Genomic DNA, 20453 nt, shown 5'->3' with positions numbered 1-20453 from the left:
AAAGAAATATTACAATTTTATTAATTGAATATGATTGACATAAGCACTTTCCTTCTCTTCAGACATATAATGAGAAATATAATATGAGAGAGAGAGAGAGAGAGAGAGAGGGAGAGAGAGAGAGGGAGAGAGAGAGAGGGAGAGAGAGGGAGAGAGAGATAGTGTGGAGAGGGAGAGAGAATGGGAGAGGGACATTAAAATGTCTAATGACAATTAAATCTGCATTGAATCAACAGCACCAAAACGGTGGTGCCAAAACGTACCTTGAAGCAATCCGGAATATTTTGATGTGTCATCTCAGTAGTGTTGAGGGTCATAAAACAACCATAACTGGAACAGGCCTGGTGGAAACGACCACCAAAGTTAATGTGGCCTAAAATTTCTTGATGAAATTCTGCCTTCTGTTTCAGTTTGGTGAAGTCTGCTGTGGACTGCAACATGGATGGCTTTATATGTTCTGGTTGGAGGCGAAAAGAGAAAGAAATAGAATATTATATATTAGAGAAGCAAATTTTCTTTAATGACATCAATGTTTTATATAATAGATTTGATAATTGCTAAGAGCTTCTTCAGCATGAAACTAACGGTAGCCTTAATCCACAAATAAAGAATCTTTATCCACCAACTCAAATCCTTTCAGAAGGCCTGAAATTTTGGGAGATGGGGTTAGTTGATTACATCAACCCCAGTATTCAACTGGTACTTATTTTATTGACCCCGAAAGGATGGAAAGCAAAGTCAATCTCAGTGGAATTTGAACACAGAACATAAAGCTGGAAGAAATTCTTCTAAGCATTTTTGCGTTGTGCTAACGATGACCACCACCAGCGCCCCCCCACCCCCACCCCCACCACAGCCGCCGCCACCACCATGGCCGCCGCCACTGCCGCCGCCACCACCGCCGCCGCCACCACCACCGCCGCCGCCACCACCACAGCCACTGCCTCCCTTTCTCTCACAACAATCTCAGCGGCTTTTCAAAACAAAAAAGAAAAAAGAGGGGTGGGGGAGTCGGTGGGTCACAGAAGCTCCTTTGACCCAGCTGGAAACCAGAATGCAAGAACACTCACCATACTCCAGTGGCGGAGGTTTCTTTCTGCGGTACATTTTTGAATCTCTGATATTGATCACTTCCTTGAGGGAATTTCGTCTTTGAGTTCTCTCACAAACCCATTCATCCGCAAAGAATGTTATCAATCCTTTATCCTGGGAAATATGAAACAATAATAATAATAAACATAATAATAATAATAATAATAATAATAATAATGATTTAGAGCCGTAAGTAAGTGATTTAAAACCAGAAATGGAGGCTCTAATCTGCGCTGCCCAAGTGCAAGCACTAAGAACAAACTACATAAAATACAGAATGGACAACACATCAGAAAGTGTGTATTTGCACCCCCTAGCACTACTTGACAACCGATGTTGGTCTGTTTATATCCCTGTAACTTAGTAGTTCAGCAGAAGAGACTGATAGAATAAGTATCAGGCTTAAAAATAAAAAAATAAATAAGTACTGTGTTCGATTAAATCAAGTAAAGTTCTTCAAGGTGGTGCCCCAGCATGGCCACAGTCAAATGACTGAAACAAGCAAAATATAAAAGATATGTAAAAGCACCCGTACAGTGCCACGGAAGAGCACCCGTGCGGTGCCATGTAAAAGCACCCAGCACACTCTATAAAGTGGTTGGCATGTTAGGAAGGGCATCCAGCTGTAGAGACTATGCCAAAGCAGGCTGAAATCTGGTGCAGCCTCCTGGATTGGCAGCTCTGGTCAACCCATGACAGCATGGACAACAGATGTTAAATGATGACGATGATGATACAAATAAGACTGTTTCTAAATAGAATATGGTAAGGAAGAAATTTACTCACATTGTAACCATGGGGTACCGTCCTCTGTCTTTGAACAGGCGCCACAGTGTCAGCAGACATAACTACTTTTTCCAAAGAATGAAGTGTGGTCAGAGAGTTCCTCCGTATCAATGGACCATTCAAACCATCAGTTTTCTAAACAACAATAACAACAACAGCAATAACATGTAGTGCTATAGTTCTATATTTAAGAGATGAGGAATTATTTACATTATTTACATTATTTACATTTGACGGATATTCGTCCTCATCGGGCATATGGCGTAGTGGTTAAGAGCGCGGGCTACTAACCCCAAGGTTCCGAGTTCGATTCACGGCAGCGACCTGATTAATAATAGTAATAATAATAATAATATAATAATAATAATAATAGTAACATCGATAGGAATGAGAACCCAGTTTCGAAATTTCCCCAAGACACCTTACGAAGGCTGGAGGGTATATCAGCCGAAACGTTGTGTTAACAACAAACAAGATGAGGACGAATATCCGTCAAATGTAAATAATGTAAATAATGTAGTGCTATATTTGACATATGTCTGCCCGATTCAACTTCCAAGAATTTAAACAACCGGAAGAAATATTTCATTAAACAATCCTTTCTAATCTTGGTGGTACAAGGCCAGCATTTTTAATGATGGTGGTGGGGAGTCGTTTACACTGCCCCTGCCATGCCAACTGGTACTTATTTATCGACCCTTTAAGGAAGAAAGGCAGAGTCAACCTCAGTGATATTTGAACTTAGAACATTTTGAGCCAGAACGAATGTCACTCAGCATTTGACTGGTCTTGTCATATGTCTGCAGAGGGTGTGGTGCACAAAGAAGGGAACAGCTTACTGTTCTCTTCAAAGACATTTTGGCAAAATTTCAAAGTTTCAAACGAAAATTTCGCCCCTAAAAAAGGGGAAAATTCTGCCTAACCAACTAGCTCTGCAAGAATCTGGTCGGCTTGGCTACACAAATATACAAAAATATCAATAGGTTAACAAATTTTCCAATAAAATTGGCCAACAACTTATGGAGCTTCTGGAGACACATCTGTCCGCTTTCAAAACAAGAATAATAATAATAATGATAATAATAATAATAAAAAACCTTTCTACTATAGGCACAAGGGCTGAAACTTTGGGAGTGGGGGAAGTAGTTGATTTCATGAACCCCAGTGTGTAACTGGTATTTATTTCATTGATCATGAAAGAATAAAAGGCAAAGTTGACTTCAGCAGCATTTGAACTCAGAACGTAAGGATGGACGAAATGCTGCTAGGCATTTTGCCTGGTGTGCTAACAATTCTGCCAGTTTGCCACCTTAATAATAATAATAATAATGACGATGATAAATGCCCGGATGCAGTACCAGGCAGTGGCTCTCATGGCTTCTGGTCATAACTGATTGAAAGTGTTATCATGTACATAGTTTTGTCTTGTTATAAAAAGATGGGCTACAGCAAATATTCTGCTCAATACCACAGATTTGCTTGTCAGTTGCTTGACCTTAACCAGTTGAGCATGTCCCTTGGTGGCTGACGATATGTGCATCTCTGATCATGAGCAGAAGTAGTGGGGGAGCATCATAGCCATGTGTTGAGAGGAACTCTTTGGGGTTTGAATAATTCACCTTTGGAAACATGGGTGTTTTGCTCAACATCCTTAAACGAACCTTATTCAGGGACCTTTTGAGCGGGATGGGCTACTTGACCTGAAGAAAATTCTAACTGGGCCCCACCTGCAAGGTCAAGTGCTGTTTCTCTTGATATGAGATCACCATGTCACGCACATATTGTTGTGATGCATGTTCCTGGTGCACCCTTATCAGACGGGTAGTCATGAGGGGTATATTGGGTTTCATATATTTGTACCCCAGTGTCACTTTGATGGCATGTGTTGCTCTCTCACTTAATCATAACAATAATAACAATAATAATCATAATAGTAATGATAATCCTCCTCCTCCTCCTCATAATAATAATAATAATAATAATAATAATAACAATAATAAAAAAGAAAAAAAAAGAGAGAGATAAAACCACAAAGTGATACCTTATCAAACTTTGGTTGGCCTCTGATTGTGTATTGTGAATTCTGAACTAACTGCAGGTCCCTGAGTACTGACTGAATATGGTCAAGATGTTGACTCATTATATACATTACATCTGAAGAAAAAACCAAAACAAAACCAATTATCAAATGATTCTCAAAGTGATTGATGTATATATTCTGGTGAATATTTTTTGTGGAAACTGGGTTCTCGAGGTGGTCATTAAGCTCAGCAGTAATTTTGGGAGCTGTACTTTTGTGATCCTTTCCAACAATTTGCGTAAGAGTCCGACAGTCCCTATCTGAAAGTTTTGGCTTTCTTCCAGAGTTTTGTTTCAATGAGGAGGTTTTTCCCTCTTTCTCAAAGGCTGTCATTACTTTCGAGCCAGTACTTCTTGATACACCAAACATTGTGGCTGTTTTTGTTACACTAGCGCCTTCCATATGAGCACCAACAATTTGACCTCTTTGAAAGTCCGATAGATCTGTCATTCTAAAGAATTTTAATTACCTTTTTCTGAGGATATCTGAAAAGGAACAGCAATTTTAGCAAAACATATTAAGCAACACTAATAATAAATCAATAAACATAAAAATAAACAAGCTTTTGACGGTTTTATAGATATTTCAAAATTATGATGCTATGATGCTAGGTGTTTCCATTATTTTATCCAACCCCTGTATATTCTCCAAGGCAAAATGCTGTGAGTAGCTTGTTCCTCAGTTCAAACATGCATCAAGCATATTCGGACTGGTTGTAACATTGCAGAATAGTAACAATCTACCAAAGCCCCAGCTTTGGACTGATTAGCATATTAGGGCTTGCCTCTCTATGCATGACACGACTGGAGCTGGCAGACTCCGTGGAAGGAACCATCGTGGATCAATAAAGGAGAAGGTGGCAGTAGCAATGCCGTTGTGAAGAGCAAGATGGGACAAGTAAGACATCGTGGTTATTCACTGGACATCCGTCTCCATTTCCAGTTGTCTTCATCTGGACTTGCCACTGGACTGAAGATGGTCACAAACAAGAGATTGAGGTCGATGATGTACAACTCTTACTTCACTTTAAACAAAGTGACCGCACAAGTCATCAGTTACTGCTGAGGATGACCGGATGGCCCTTGAAGCTCCGATGGATGAACATGATACACGGAAACACAAGCTGCTCCCATAACCACTCTAAAAGTGGCAGACCCATGAAAAGAAGGTCCTCCAAGAGAAGAATTCCACTACTGTTCTTCCCCGTGCATCTTTGATCTCTCTGCTGACCAATGTGTCTTTTTGTAAAGAAATACAATGTGAATTGAGAAAGATTTGGCTGCTATTTCTAGCAAGACATAGAACTTCCTTTGATGACAGTGATTCAGTGTTTTGAATTGAAGAAAGAAAGACAGAGAAAAAGAAGCAAATGGATTACCTGTTGGTATTCGGTTGACATTGTCAAAAAGGGCCCAGCACCCACTTGTGAGGAGGCCAGTGAGATACTGGACAATATGGACACAGGTCAGCAGCGGACTGCAGCAGATGGTGAACAGGCATTGACCATATAACTGTTGAGATAAAAAAGAGTGGGATGTATATTTATACACATTCACATGCATTCACACAAACCTCTCTCTCTCTATTTATGTGTGTGTGTATGTGTGTGTGTGTGTGTGTATATATATATATATATATATATATATATATATATATATATATACACATACACACACACACACACACACATAATTATATATATGTATATGTGTGTGTATACACACACACACATACACATAATTTTCTTTCTCTCATCATCATCATCATCATCGTTGTTTAACATCCGCTTTCCATGCTAGCATGGGTTGGACGATTTGACTGAGGACTGGTGGACCAGGAGGCGACACCAGGCTCCAATCTAATTCGGCAGAGTTTCTACAGCTGGATGCCCTTCCTAACGCCAACCACTCCGAGAGTGTAGTGGGTGCTTTTACATGCCACCGGCACGAGGGCCAGTCACGTGGTAATGGCAATGGCCATGCTCAAAATGGTGTTTTTTACATGCCATCCGCACAAGAGCCAGTCCAGGGGCACTGGCAATGACCTCGCTATGGCTACAACCTCAAAATGAAGCAGCAATCAAGTCAAGGGAAGCATTCAATGTCCTCACGCCCCCCCCCCAAAAGTGCGTCAAGTGAAGTCCGATGTCAAGACGATGCTGATTTGTTTCAATGATGTGAAAGGAATTGTGCACACCGTATTTGTTCCTCCGGGTCAAACTGTTAACCAGACATTTTACTTGGCAGTTCTGAGGTGCTCGCAAGACATGGCAAGATGAAAACACCCTGACCAGTGGCAAAGCGGAGAGCAGTGTTTTCATCACGACAAACACCACCTTGAGTGTGAGATGGTTTTGGATCAAAAATAGCATAATCCCACTTACCCACCCTCCCTAGTCACCCGATCTTACTCCCTGCAACTTTGTTCTCCCGACTGAAAAAAGTCCTTCAAAGAAAACTTTTTGTGGAAGACAAAAAGTTTAGGCGGCGCGCTGGCAGAAACGTTAGCACGCCGGGCGAAATGCTTAGCATTATTTCGTCTGCCGCTACGTTCTGAGTTCAAATTCCACCGAGGTCGACTATGCCTTTCATCCTTTTGGGGTCGATTAAATAAGTACCAGTTACGAACTGGGGTCCATATAATCGACTTAATCCGTTTGTCTGTCCTTGTTTGTCCCCCTCTATGTTTAGCCCCCTGTGGGCAATAAAGAAATAAGTATTTCATCTGCCGCTACGTTCTGAGTTCAAATTCCGCTGAGGTCAACTTTGACTTTCATCCTTTCGAGGTCGATAAATTAAGTACCAGTTACATACTGGGATCGATGTAATCGACTTAATCCGTTTGTCTGTCCTTGTTTGTCCCCTCTGTGTGTAGCCCCTTGTGGGCAGTAAAGAAAGAAGAAAATTTTTTGTGGAAGAAGTGAAAAAAGAAACGATGGAGGTGTTAAAAGGCATCGCTTTGCAAGAATTCTTGGATTTCTTTGAACAATGGGAAACGTGCCTGGATCAATGCTTCAAATGGAGAAAACTTTGAAGGAGATAAAGATGTAAACATGTAAAATAATATTTCAAAATTCCAGTTTCTTTTGGGTCCCCTCTCGTATATATCATGGTTGTTGTGGTAGTGGTGGTCCCAGTATTGATAAATTATGAGGATGATAATGATGATGATGATCATCATCATCGTTTAACGTCCGCTTTCCATGCTAGCATGGGTTGGATGATTTGACTGAGGACTGGTGCAACCGGATGGCTGCACCAGGCTCCAATCTGATCTGGCAGAGTTTCTACAGCTGGATGCCCTTCCTAACGCCAACCACTCTGAGAGTGTAGTGGGTGCTTTTACATGCCACCGGCACGAAGGCCGGTCAGGCGGTACTGGCAACGGCCCCGCTCAAAATGGTGTATTTTACGTGCCACCTGCACAGGAGCCAGTTCGGTGGCACTGGCACGATCTCGCTCGAATGTCTTACTGGCAACGGCCCCGCTCAAAATGGTGTATTTTACGTGCCACCTGCACAGGAGCCAGTTCAGTGGCACTGGCACGATCTCGCTCGAATGTCTTACTGGCAACGGCCCCGCTCAAAATGGTGTATTTTACGTGCCACCTGCACAGGAGCCAGTTCAGTGGCACTGGCACGATCTCGCTCGAATGTCTTACTGGCAACGGCCCCGCTCAAAATGGTGTATTTTACGTGCCACCTGCACAGGAGCCAGTTCGGTGGCACTGGCACGATCTCGCTCGAATGTCTTACTGGCAACGGCCCCGCTCAAAATGGTGTATTTTACGTGCCACCTGCACAAGGGCCAGTTCGGTGGCACTGGCAATGATCTCGCTTGAATGTCTTTACATGTGCCAGGAAGGCGACGCTGGGCACAGGTGCCATTGACGGTTTCGCTTTCGCTTGCCCCAATAAGTCTTCGCAAGCCGAGTTTCGTTTCCAATGAAGGAGACGACGTTGGCATGGGTGCCAGTCGTCGAATTTAATTCGATTTCAATTTCACTTGCCTCAACAGGTCTTCGCAAGCGGAGTTTAGTGTCCAATGAAGGAAAGGTACGCATAAGTGGGCTGCCTGAGGCCTAATGAGGACGATGACAATACATACAATCATTACAACTCACCCTGGCAAACTCCTTAATAGTCTCTGTCTTGCCAACCGACGAGGCCCCTGTGATTGTTGCACACTGGTAATTTTTCAAGCTCTGTGTAAGTGAAAGCATGGCTCTATTGGTAAGAGGATTGTGAATGAACATCAACCCTGACTTAGGACCGAGGTACTCATAGGCATAAGGTGTTGACACTGTAAGCTGTATGACCCGGCATTGGCTCATCTCATAGGCTGTCTTCACAATGGTTTTGGAGCGAGCCAAGTCCACTTCCTTTTCTGGAAATTTATGAAAAACAAGAAGAAAAAAGAAAAGAAAAGAAGTTAAAAACATTGGTTTCAAATTAAAAATTTTGGGCCTCGGCAGAATTTGAACCCGGAATGTAAAGATGAACAAAATGCTGCTAAGGAATTCTGCCCAGTAAGCTAATGATTTTGGCCAATATACTAACGATTCTGGCCAATATGCTAATGATTCTGGCCAGTATGCGAACAATTTTGGCCAGTACGCTAACAATTTTGCTAGCTTAGAAATTAGAAATATTGGTTTTAAATTTTGGCACACAGCCAGAAAATTTGGGAGAAGTGATGAGGTAATTACATTGGACCCCAGCACTCAGCTGGTACTTATTTTATTGACCCTGAAAGGATGAAAAGTAAAGTTGACCTCAGTGGAATTTGACCTTGGCAGAATTTGACCTTGGTGGAATTTGAACTCAAAACACGAAGATGGACAAAATGCTGCTAAGCATTTTTGTCCGGAATGCTAATGATTCTGATAGCTCACCATCTTAGGAATTAGAAATATTAAATTGTTAAACAGCTCAAAAGTTCCGAGTTCAAATCCTACCAAGATTAACATTTTTTTAAAATATATTATTCAAGAAATGATAGTTAAATAATGGGGTTGACTTTATCAATATCAAAATTAAATTTCCATCCTTGTGTCTATGGCAGAAATGATAGTAATAACAACAATTCTTCTTCTTCTCTCCTCTTCCTTTTTCTTCCTGCTACCCCTGCTCCTCCTCCTCCTCCTATTCTTTCTTCCCTCCCTTCTTTCTCCCTCCTCTTCTTCTTTCGTCTCCTTTCTCCTCCACCACCGCTTCCTCCTTGCAGTAAACTATACTCTACTAATATGACTATTTACAAAGATGGTAGCTACACCATTTAGAACAATAAAAAAAAATTCTTGATCAATGAACTTATACCAGCTCCCTGCCCCATGGCTCCTAATCACAGCTAGGTGGACTGAGCTGTTAAGAGTTAAAAAAAAAACAAAGATTCATCAAAATCTGTTCCTGCAAGGAAATTCCTTTTCCAGAAAGTAGGCAGACAAGGATAAAGAAATGGTTGGGAACCATTCCTTGTATTCTAAAAATAAACAATGACACAGGTATGGCTGAGTGGTAAGATGTTTGGTTCACAACCACAAGGTTCTGGGTTTGTAGCACTTTGGGCAAGTGTTTTCTATTACAATCTCGGACCGACCAAAGCCTTACAAGTGGATTTGGGAGAGGGAAACTGAAAGAAGCCCACTGTGTGTGCATGTGTGTGTGTGTGTGTGAGACAGTCTTTGTGTCTGTGTTTGTCCCCCACCACCACTTGACAACTGGCGTTGGCATATTTACATCCCCATAACTTAGTAGTTCAGCAAAAAACGACCGATAGAATAAGTACCAGACTTGCAAAAAATAAAAAAGTACTGGTGTTGATTCATTCAGCTAAAAGTCCTTCAAGGTGGTGCTCCAGCATGGCCACAGTTTAATGACTAAAACAAGTAAAAAAAAAAAAAAAAAAAAAAAAAGAAAAGAAATAAACCTGAAAATTCTTACCATTTGCCTTTAGAGAGAGATCAGGGGTCAGATCTATCTCAGGTTCAGCCCTCAGAACTGGTTTATAGTCCATTTGGTGCCTCAAACAGATTTTCCATTCAAAACATTTGTTGTCCACGGGACTTTCACTGTTGAGTATTTCTGCAGAATAGAAGAGAATGAACAGAGAACAGTATTTTGATATTCTAATAATATACGAGGGGTTGCTGGAAAGGTCCTGGCTTTAGGTAAAAGAAAATACAGGAGGATCAGTTAACTTATGGTTTTAGTCAACCCTGCCGGTGCTGGTGCCACATAAGGAGCATCCAATCCACAATATTAAATCTTTTGTTACCATATTTTTATTGAAATTCACTGCTTTTGTTTCAGTTAATTTTTGATAAATAATGAATTCAATAAAATAATTTTGTTACCATAAACCCTTTTGTTGCCATATTCATATTGAAACATTCTGCTTGTTTCAATTAATTACACAAATAATGAAGAATTTAGTAAAAATGTCTGAAGCATTATTAAGCTGTTGTTTGGAGAACATAATTTAACATGAAATTTTCCAGGGAACTTTTAATTCAAATCATTTTAAAACAGGGAGTTTGTATTATAGAACCAGAGGCAGTTTCAAGCAGGTTGGTAATAAAAGGGTTAAACTTAACTCACCTGAAATTTTCACCTGAAGCAAAAACAATAAAAAAACAAAAACAGAATGAAACCAACTAATTTGGGCTTGTTTCAGTTTTCATCTATCAAATTCACTCACAAAGATTTGGTCGGTCCAGGGTTATACCTGCCTAAGGTGTCAAACAGTGGGACCGAACCTGGAACCATGTGGTTGGGAAGCAAACTTCTTACCACACAGTCACACCTGCATTTATAGATATTTGCATAAAAGACACTTGATCATCACAACAAAAACAGTAACAACAACAATGAAGTGCATAGAATGAATAGAAGTAAGGGTAAATGAGTCACAGACATGACTATACAGTTAAGAGGTTCACTTGACAACCATCTGGCTTCAGGTTCAATCCTACTACAAAGTACCTTGGTGCAACTAAGTTTTACTATAGGTCCAGTTTGACCAAAGTCTTGAGAATTATAATAGGCTGATTAGAAACTGTATGGAAGCCCATCGAACAGAATGTATCTATTCTTAGACTGAACCAAACTACGAGATTTAAATCAAAAGCAAGTGATTCGATTAGTACCTTGGACAAGGTCTCGCCTGTTCAAAGTCTGGGCAATCAGGTTTGTGAATACAGCAAAATTCCTTTGTTTTGTACCAGCAGAACAGAATCTGTTAAAAAGCTCGTGCAGGAGACCAGTTAGATGGGAAATCTGCTGAATGAGGGTCTTCCTGGAAATTAAAAACAAAAATCTTTACATAGATCATAGATTGTTATACGTGTAAACATTTGATGTCATTGAATGTTAAGAGTGTTTAGATCTGAGCTCATAGAATGTTAACACCATGAATATCTGAGCTCATGTGTATATATATATATATATAAGTCAGTAAATATTGGGGTTGTGTTAACCGCATGTGGAGAAATAATAGGAAAATAAAGAATAATAATAATAATGATAATAATAATAAGGCAGAATGCTAAACTGAAAGCATATTTTAATATAGATGTGTATAAGGAGGATTAAAAAGGATTATTATTATTATTCTTTATATATATATATATATGCACGCACATACACACATGCACATGCGCGCACGTACATGTGCACACACACACACATCTGAGGTCATAAAATGTTAATTGTTAAATACTTGAAATCATTCAATGTTAAGTGTTAAACGCACATTTGGTCATTGAATGTTAAGTATGTTAATATTTGAAGAATTCAATGTTAAGTATGTTAATAATTGAGCTCACAAAATGTTAGATACAAGTATATCTGAGGTTACAGAATATTAAATGTCAAATACTTGAAATCCTTGAATGTTAAGTAAGTAAAATAGCTGAGCTCATGGAATGGTAGAAGTGTAAATCTTTGAAGTCACTTGAGATCCTTGAATGTTAAGTGAGTAAAATAGCTGAGCTCATGGAATGGTAGAAGTGTCAATCTTTGAAGTTATAGAATATTAAATGTTTAATTTTCGAGATGTTGCTATGGCATTTGTTTGATTCCCTGCAGCACTGTGTGTCCTTGAGCAAGACACTTTATTTCATGTTGCCAGCTGCAGTCCATTCAACTGGCAAAAATGAGATATTTACCTGTAATTCAAAGGGTCATCCATGTGTCAGTCTGTGCCCTGAGAACTACATTAAGGGTATGAGTATCTGTGGAGTACTCAGCCACTTGCATGCCAATTTTACGAGCAGGCTGATCCATTGATCAGATCAAACGGAACCCTAATTGTTGTAACTGATGAAGTGCCAGTTATAAATTTCATTAAAATCCTGAGGTGAAGATGTGGATATGTGGTCAAGGAGCATACTTCTCAACCAAGTGGCCTTGGGTTCAGTCATGTTGCGCAGCACCTTGGGGAAGTATTTTCTACTATGCCTCACAGCTGACCAAAGTCTTATGAATAAATTTGGTAAAAAGAAACTGAAAGAAGCCTGATGCATGTACGGCATTTTGGGCAAGTATTTTCTAGAATGCCTCTGAGCTGACCAAAGTCTTATGAATAAATTTACAGTGTGTGCCACATTAAAAGCACCAAGCACATACTACTCTTTTACTCTTTTACTTGTTTCAGTCATTTGACTGTGGCCATGCAGGAGCACCACCTTTAGTCAAGCAAATCGACCCCAGGACTTATTCTTTGGATGCCTAGTACTTACGATGGTGGGGGACAGACACACATACATATGTATATATATATATATATATATATATATATGCGAGTAAAAATAAATACAAAAAAGGTGGGTTTTTTTGTATGATTGTGTATAGAGGAATATATTATTTTGCTTAAAAGAGTTCCAACACTGTCTGTTTTTTATGTTTTATTTATATTCCTGCAGAACCAATGTGGGGTATAGAATATGGAATATACAATATATAATATAATATACAATATACAATATAAAATAAAATAAAATAAAAATGGATGGCACCATGAAAGAAAGTATTGAATATAGATGAAATATTGAGTGTTCAATATAAAGGATCAAATATATAAATATATAAATATAAATATATATATATAAAGGCGACTCGAGTTTCAGGGCTATTTCCCTTCGTCATGGCCGGTATGACAGATTTTAACAGACATTTTTATTTTATTTTATTTTATATTGTATATTGTATATTATATTATATATTGTATATTCCATATTCTATACCCCACATTAGTTCTGCAGGAATATAAATAAAACATAAAAAACAGACAGTGTTGGAACTCTTTTAAGCAAAATTATATATATATATATATATATATATACATATATACGACAGGCTTCTTTCAGTTTCCGTCTACCAAATCCACTCACAAGGCTTTGGTCGGCCCAAGGCTATAGCAGAAGACACTTGTCCAAGGTGCCACGCAATGGGAATGAACCCGGAACCATGTGGTTGGTAAGCAAGCTACTTACCACACAGCCACTCCTGCGCCTATATACTGTAAATTTATTCATAAGCCTGTCGCATATAGGTATCTTTATATGTGTGTATTTATGTATATATTCAGAGAGAAGTATCTATATATATGTGTGTGTATGTATGTGTATCTATGTATGTTTTGAGAGAGAAGTAAAGGCATAAGAGGAATTAGAGGCAGTGTGGAGGAGAGAAGACTACGCTGGTTTGGTCATGTGATGTGGATGGATGTCGACAACTCCATAAAGAAATGCCGATCTCTCAAAGAAGATGGAACTCATGGAACGGAGAGACGCAGGAAGACATGGGATGAAGAACTGAAGGATGACTTCAGGACACCAAACCTTCAGATGAAACAAAGGGCCAACATACCTGGCACCTTGCCGTGCTCAAGAAGAGCCCTCCCCCACAGCAGAGGTGTTAGGGCCGTTCCCTACTGGTGAAGAGAATTGACCAACAAGAATCCTCTGCCAGTGCCATGTAAAAAGCACCCAGCACACACTGTAAAGTGGATGGTGCTAGGAAGGGCATTCAGCCATTGAAACCAAATCAGACTGGAACCTGGTGCAGCTCTCCAGCTTGTCGGCTCTGGTCAAACCGTCCGCACCATGCTAGCATGGTAAATGGACGTTAAAGGATGATGATGATGCGTATGTATGTGTATATGTGTGGTTGTATACTGTTGTCTTGACATGGTTCTTGTGAATGAGAATCAGTCATACAAGCAATGTTGTTTTGTTTCCAGTCTTCTATGAAAGACATATGCGGCCATACAAAAACTATTACCTTGTTTGGAAACAGGTAACAGTTGGCAACAGGAAGAACATCCAGCCACAGAAAATCTGCCTCAACAAATTCAGTCTGACCCATGCAAGCATGGAACAGTAGACGTTAAATGATGATGATGATGAAATAAACTTACTTGAAGTCTTCCAAATTGGAAGCACTTTTCTGTTCCAAACATTTTCTCATTTGTTTTTCCCATACTACAGATTCAGCAACAACGATGCACTGCACAGGAAACTCATTGATCCAAGATTCAAAGGACATTGCTTCTTTGTAATACGGTATTATCCCAAGATCTAGTTGATGAGACAGCGTTATATTAGTTCTTTTTCTAATATATATATGAATTATAGCAAAACTTGTTAAGAATGAAACAATACAAAATGAAATTACAAGAGTGAAAACAGAACATCAGTTGAAGTTTTACTTTGCATTTCTTTAATATTTTGGGGTTAGAACCCTTTCATGAGGACACATGGAGAAATGGGATATGTAATAAGGCTATTATCATTGCTCAAATATGTGAGGGAGGGTAGCGAGACGTACTGACCGGTGTTGTTTTAATCACCAGTCTAATTTATATAGTTCTTATTTACATTATTTACATTCGACGGATTTTTGTCCTCATCTTGTTTGTTGTTAACACAACGTTTCGGCTGATATACCCTCCAGCCTTCATCAGGTGTCTTGAGGAAATTTCGAACCTGGGTTCTCATTCCTAAGGTATTTTTCAATGTTACCATTTTGAGCATGGCCGTTGCCAGTACCGCCTGACTGGCCTTCGTGCCGGTGGCACATAAAAGCACCCACTACACTCTTGGAGTGGTTGGCGTTAAGAAGGGCATCCAGCTGTAGAAACTCTGCCAAATCAGATTGGAGCCTGGTGTAGCCATCCGGTTTCACCAGTCCTCAGTCAAATCGTCCAACCCATGTTAGCATGGAAAGCGGACGTTAAACGATGATGATGATGAATGATGATGTTGTTGTTGCTAATGCTATTATTATTGTTGTTGTTATTATTATTATTATTATTATTCAGGTCACTGCCTGGAATTGAACTCGGAGTCTTGGGGTTAGTAGCCCACACTCTTAACCACTGCGCCATATGCCCATGGGCAATTACAGAGTGGATTTTTGGGGCTTATAAATCTAATATTTTCCTATCCTTCCTTAATACCGTCAAATGTAAATAATGTAAATAATGTACATAATTCCTCATCTCTTAAATATGGACCTGTATTATGTAGTTCTTGTCTGTTTTTAATGAAGGCTTCAGGTGATTAATTAGGATAGTGTCCTTGAATCGAAGATTGCCTTCATTACATTTTGTGGCTCTAATGAATATTACATAATACTTCAGTCATATTACTATTAAAAGAATATTTATAAAAGAAAAAAATGTATAACTTTTATAAATTTGACAAAAAAAAAATATTACCTTCAAATCGAGATCTCACACAATCTGTAAGTGCCTCTACCATTGTATCCTTCATGGACTGTTCCAGATCTTTGAACCATTGCAAGTTGAACTGGAGTGGCCCTAGTGACTCAGAGGCCAGGGGCAAAAGTTCATCCATTTCACCAATAATTGCAAATGCTTCAAGTTTCTCAGCTGGAAAAAAAAGAAAAAGAAAAAGAACAACACAGTCAAAGCTGATGCAAAATGTCTCCAAATATATTCCAGTGAGAATAGCAGAAGACACAATTGAGCACCAAGCAAAATACTATGAGTTACATACACAGCGGGATCGTTGCCGGTGCCCCTGGACTGGCTCTTGTGCCGGTGGCACATAAAAGACACCATTTCGAGCGTGGCCGTTTTCGTGCGGGTGACACGTAAAAGCACCCACTACACTCTCTGAGTGGTTGGCGTTAGGAAGGGCATCCAGCTGTAGAAACTCTGCCAAATTAGATTGGAGCCTGGTGTTGCCATCCGGTTTCACCAGTCCTCAGTCAAATCGTCCAACCCATGCTAGCATGAAAGGCGGACGTTAAACGATGATGATGATGATGATGATGATACACACACACATATATATATATATGTATTCTGTTGTGTCTGGGGAGAGTCATTTTCTTTTTGTGCCTTGAAATTTAACACACTCACCGTTAAAGAGAACGCAACGTGAATAACGGACAGAGTCAAGACTATTGAAAAGGTTGCAAGACGCAATGAAAATTTTAGGAAAATAAAAATAATAGGTGGAAATTTTAACGGTGAGTGTGTTAAATTTCAAGGCACAATAAGAAAATGACTCTCCCCAGACACAACAGAATATGCTTCAACACACAAAATCACATAAAAAATCTTGCAAACCAAATCCCAAAATGAAATATATAAACACACACATATGGTAAGAATTTGTTAAATCCGAAACCTGGTTCCTGTTTAATAATGATTTTTTAAGGTGATTTTAAATGTCTTGCCCGCTCACGTTTTTGGTATGCTGCTATATTTCATGTTGAGAACTTTTTAGGTCTTAATAGACACAAAATGTGATCTATTTCTAGCATGTTAGTGGTCGCCGTTACTTTTAAAATGTACCTTAATCCCCTGAGATTGCAGATAATATTTCTGAATCTCTTTGATTCTTTAAATGTGCTGGCCCCCTGATAATTAATCGATATTAATTAATATATTAATATATGACTAATTACCAGATCTTATAATAGAATTATATATATATATCTATATATATATATATATATATATATATATATACATGCATGCACACACATATATGTGTATGTGTATGTATATATATATATATATATATATATATATATAGATACACATACATATATACACTAGGTTTCCATTTACTAAATTCACTGATTCACTCACAAGGTATTAGTCACCCTGGGGCTATAGTAGAAGACACTTGCTCAAGGTGCCACACAATGGGACTGAACCCAAGACAACATGGTTGAGAAGTGAGCTTGTTAACTGCAGAGCCATGTCTATGCCTGAAGCATTTCGTCGCACACTCCAACAATCCTGCAATTCCACCGATCGGCCTCACACGGATTAATGAGTTGGTCACAGTTTTGCAAGCATGGAAGAACAACAAGATTATAAGAAGAAGAAATATAAAAATGTAGAGGCAGCGGGGTAAAAGTAGGAGGAAGAAAAAGAGGAAGGAGGAAGGAGGAGGAGAAAAAGGAGGAGGAGGAGGAAGAAAAAGAAGAAGAGGAAGAAGAAAAAGGAGGAGGAGGAGGAGGAAGAAGAATAAGAAGGAGAAAAAGAAGATGAAGAAAAATAAAAGAAGAAGAAGAAAAAGGAGAAAAAGAAGAATAAGTAGGAGGAGGAAGAGAAGAAAAAGGTGGAAAAAAAAGAAGAAACAGAAGAATAAGGAGGAGGAGGGGAGGAGGAGGAAGAGGAGAAGAAGAAGAAGAAGAAGAAGAAGAAGAAGATGATGATGAAGAAGAAGAATGTTGTGTAGTTAACTTACTGTTCCGAGACAATTCGCTGGCAGTGAGCATATGAGAAGATTTCTTGTTTGTTTGTTTTGGAACTCTTAATGCCAAATTGAAGAGGCCCGGGAAACATTTACGTGCACTGGGCACCAGTTGTTCAGGTCGGTCAGTGACCGCAAGTAAGTCTGTCACCTCGTTGTCACTGAGGAAGAAGAGACGAGGGAAATCCATTCGACTTTCGTCCAAAAATCGCTGCAGTTTCTTCAAAATGTGTTCCTGTGGCAGAAATGAAAGAAGGATACGGTTGCTTAGCGCTTAACGATCAGGGACACTTCTCAAGCAAGATGCTGAATACAGGAGTATAACGGACATCTTAGTTGAGAGATGTCCTTACAATTAATTATGAACAATACTCATTAGTCATCATTGTTATTATTATTATTAAAGCACCTACTATACACTCGGAGTGGTTGGCATTAGGAAGGGCATCCAGCTGTAGAAACATTACCAGATCAGACTGGAGTCTGGTGCAGCCTCCTGGCTTTCCAGACCCCAGTCGAACCGTCCAACCCATGCCAGCATGGAAAACGGACGTTAAACAATTATTATTATTATTATTAAAGCACCCACTACATGCTCGGAGTGGTTGGTGTTAGGAAGGGCATCCAGCTGTAGAAACATTGCCAGATCAGACTGGAGTCTGGTGCAACCTCCAGGCTTTCCAGGCCCCAGTCAAACTGTCCAACCCATGCCAGCATGGAAAACGGACGTCAAATGATGATTATTATAATTATTAAAGCGACCAGGGGCTACAGTAGAAAACACTTGTCCAAGGTGCCACATGGTGGGACTGAACCTGAAATCACAAGTAGGAAAACAGGCTTCTGGACCACACGACCAAGCCGGCGCCTTACTTTACCTGAAAAAAATTTCAGGTGGGATGGTCATAATTAGAACACCTTTGCTTAGAAGTCTTTTCAATCAGGGCAGATAACAAGGTAAACAACAACAACAACAACATGAATTATAAAAGTAAAGTGGAAAAAAATGATTTCTTAAACGAACCATGGTTTCAATAATCGACAGCAACATTTTCCGTAACTTGTTTCCCTGGAGGACACGATGATCTTTCTCACTCATTGATTTGGGGCAAACCGACATTACCTTGGGGTCAGCGTTTACCACACGCATCCATTCCTGGAATATTTAATTAAAAAAGAAAAAAAAAGGGAGAGAAAATAATGGTTGTAAATTTTGGTACAAGAACAGTAATTTTACAGAGAAAGGGTTAAGTTGATGACATTGACCTAGTACATAACTGGTACTTATTTTGTCAAACCCCTAAAAGGATAAGTTGGCCTTGGTGGGATTTGAACTTAGTGCATAAATAACCAGAAGGGATGCCACAAAGCATTTTGCCCAGCACATTCCAGTCATTTGTATGTAGGGGGTCACACCATGAGGTCTTTAGCATTTGTGAGATCCAGGTTTTAATTATGAGTTTTTTATGACTAGAGATGGTGGATCAACTAATACTTACTTTGGACGTATAGTGAACTGTGTATTCAAACATAATGTGCTGAGTCAAAAACTTTGCAATATTTTGGTAACATAAGACAAGCAAACAGGCAAAATGCTTAGTGGTATTTCGTCTATCTTTACATTCTGAGTTCAAATTCTGCAGAGGTTGACTTTGCCTTTCATCCTTGCGCAGTCGATAAATTAAGTACCAGTTGCATACTGGAGTCGATCAAATTGATTAGCCCCCTGTCCAAAAATTTCGGGCCTTGTGCCTAGAGTAGAAAAGAATATTCTGGTAACTATTTGCTTTGTTCATTGTGGTGCAACAAAAGCAGCCCAGAATTTAAAGAAGAGGCCATTGTGTTGCAGCGTCGGAAGCCAGCTTTCTGCCAGTTCTTTGATTCCTCACTGATACTATTTCTTGTCCTTTGAGGCAAAGAACTCCTTCACTGAAGCCTCCACCTGCTCTTGATTGGTGAAGCGTTGTGCGCACAGGAAGTAATCCTTGGATGGGAACAAGTAATAATCCAAGGGAGATAACTTTCCACAACCCTAACATGCATAAGCAGGGTTTAAGCAAAGGGCCTGCTACTGAAGCCTATTGCCAAATATGGGCATTTCAAATACAATGTGATGCTCTGCATCAGGTGAAATTACGAGGGAGTAATTCACAACAAGTTGGTTCCATCTGGTCAAACCATTAATGCCTACTTGTACTCTGAACAACAGGAGCGGAGGTATGCCATGGTGAGGCAAGAATATCTAGTATTGGTCAACAGAAAGTAACCTCTTCCGCAGCAAGGCAATGTAGGACCTCATACTGCTTGAATGACCTGGAATGAACTCCAGGAACTTGAGGGAATTGAACTGATGCCATGCCCAGCGTATAGTCGGATTATTACTTGTTCTGATGTGGAGATGCAATGGCCCAGTGGTTAGGGCAGCGGACTTGTGGTCATAGGATCGCGGTTTCTATTCCCAGACTGGGCGTTGTGAGTGTTTATTGAGTGAAAACACCTAAAGCTCCACGAGGCTCCGGCAGGGGATGGTGACGAACCCTGCTGTACTCCTCCACCACAACATTCTCTCACTCTTACTTCCTGTTTCTGTTGTACCTGTAATTCAAAGGGTCAGCCTTGTCACACTGTGTCACGCTGAATATCCCCGAGAACTACGTTAAAGGTACACGTGTCTGTGGAGTGCTCAGCCACTTGCACGTTAATTTTACGAGCAGGCTGTTCCGTCGATTGGATCAACTGGAACCCTCGACGTCGT

The 20453-nt window shown here is 39.8% G+C and overlaps 1 protein-coding gene across 5 annotated transcripts in view; it reads right to left on the bottom strand.

Annotated features, from left to right (window-relative positions):
* Window positions 1-20453, bottom strand: part of LOC106879164 (dynein heavy chain domain-containing protein 1) — a 141277-nt gene that overhangs the window by 77598 nt on the left and 43226 nt on the right. For all 5 annotated transcript variants that reach the window (XR_016238637.1, XM_089343381.1, XM_089343382.1 and 2 more), the window contains exons 32-43: window positions 18723-18854; window positions 17693-17933; window positions 15679-15852; window positions 14377-14536; window positions 11105-11253; window positions 9900-10040; window positions 8081-8343; window positions 5337-5469; window positions 3920-4032; window positions 1879-2013; window positions 1071-1206; window positions 264-457 (exon numbers count right to left, since the gene is read on the bottom strand). Coding sequence is in view for 4 of the 5 variants with exons in the window: in XM_089343381.1 (XP_089199507.1) it covers window positions 264-457; window positions 1071-1206; window positions 1879-2013; window positions 3920-4032; window positions 5337-5469; window positions 8081-8343; window positions 9900-10040; window positions 11105-11253; window positions 14377-14536; window positions 15679-15852; window positions 17693-17933; window positions 18723-18854 (1971 nt within the window). In the remaining variant the exon portion in view is untranslated. The remainder of the gene's footprint in view (window positions 1-263; window positions 458-1070; window positions 1207-1878; window positions 2014-3919; window positions 4033-5336; window positions 5470-8080; window positions 8344-9899; window positions 10041-11104; window positions 11254-14376; window positions 14537-15678; window positions 15853-17692; window positions 17934-18722; window positions 18855-20453) is intronic.

Source organism: Octopus bimaculoides, chromosome 27, assembly GCF_046866305.1.
Source record: "Octopus bimaculoides isolate indiv1 chromosome 27, ASM4686630v1, whole genome shotgun sequence".
NCBI classification, from domain to species: domain Eukaryota; kingdom Metazoa; phylum Mollusca; class Cephalopoda; order Octopoda; family Octopodidae; genus Octopus; species Octopus bimaculoides.
Note: the sequence above shows the minus strand (reverse complement) of the source record. Positions and strands in the feature narration are given on the sequence as shown.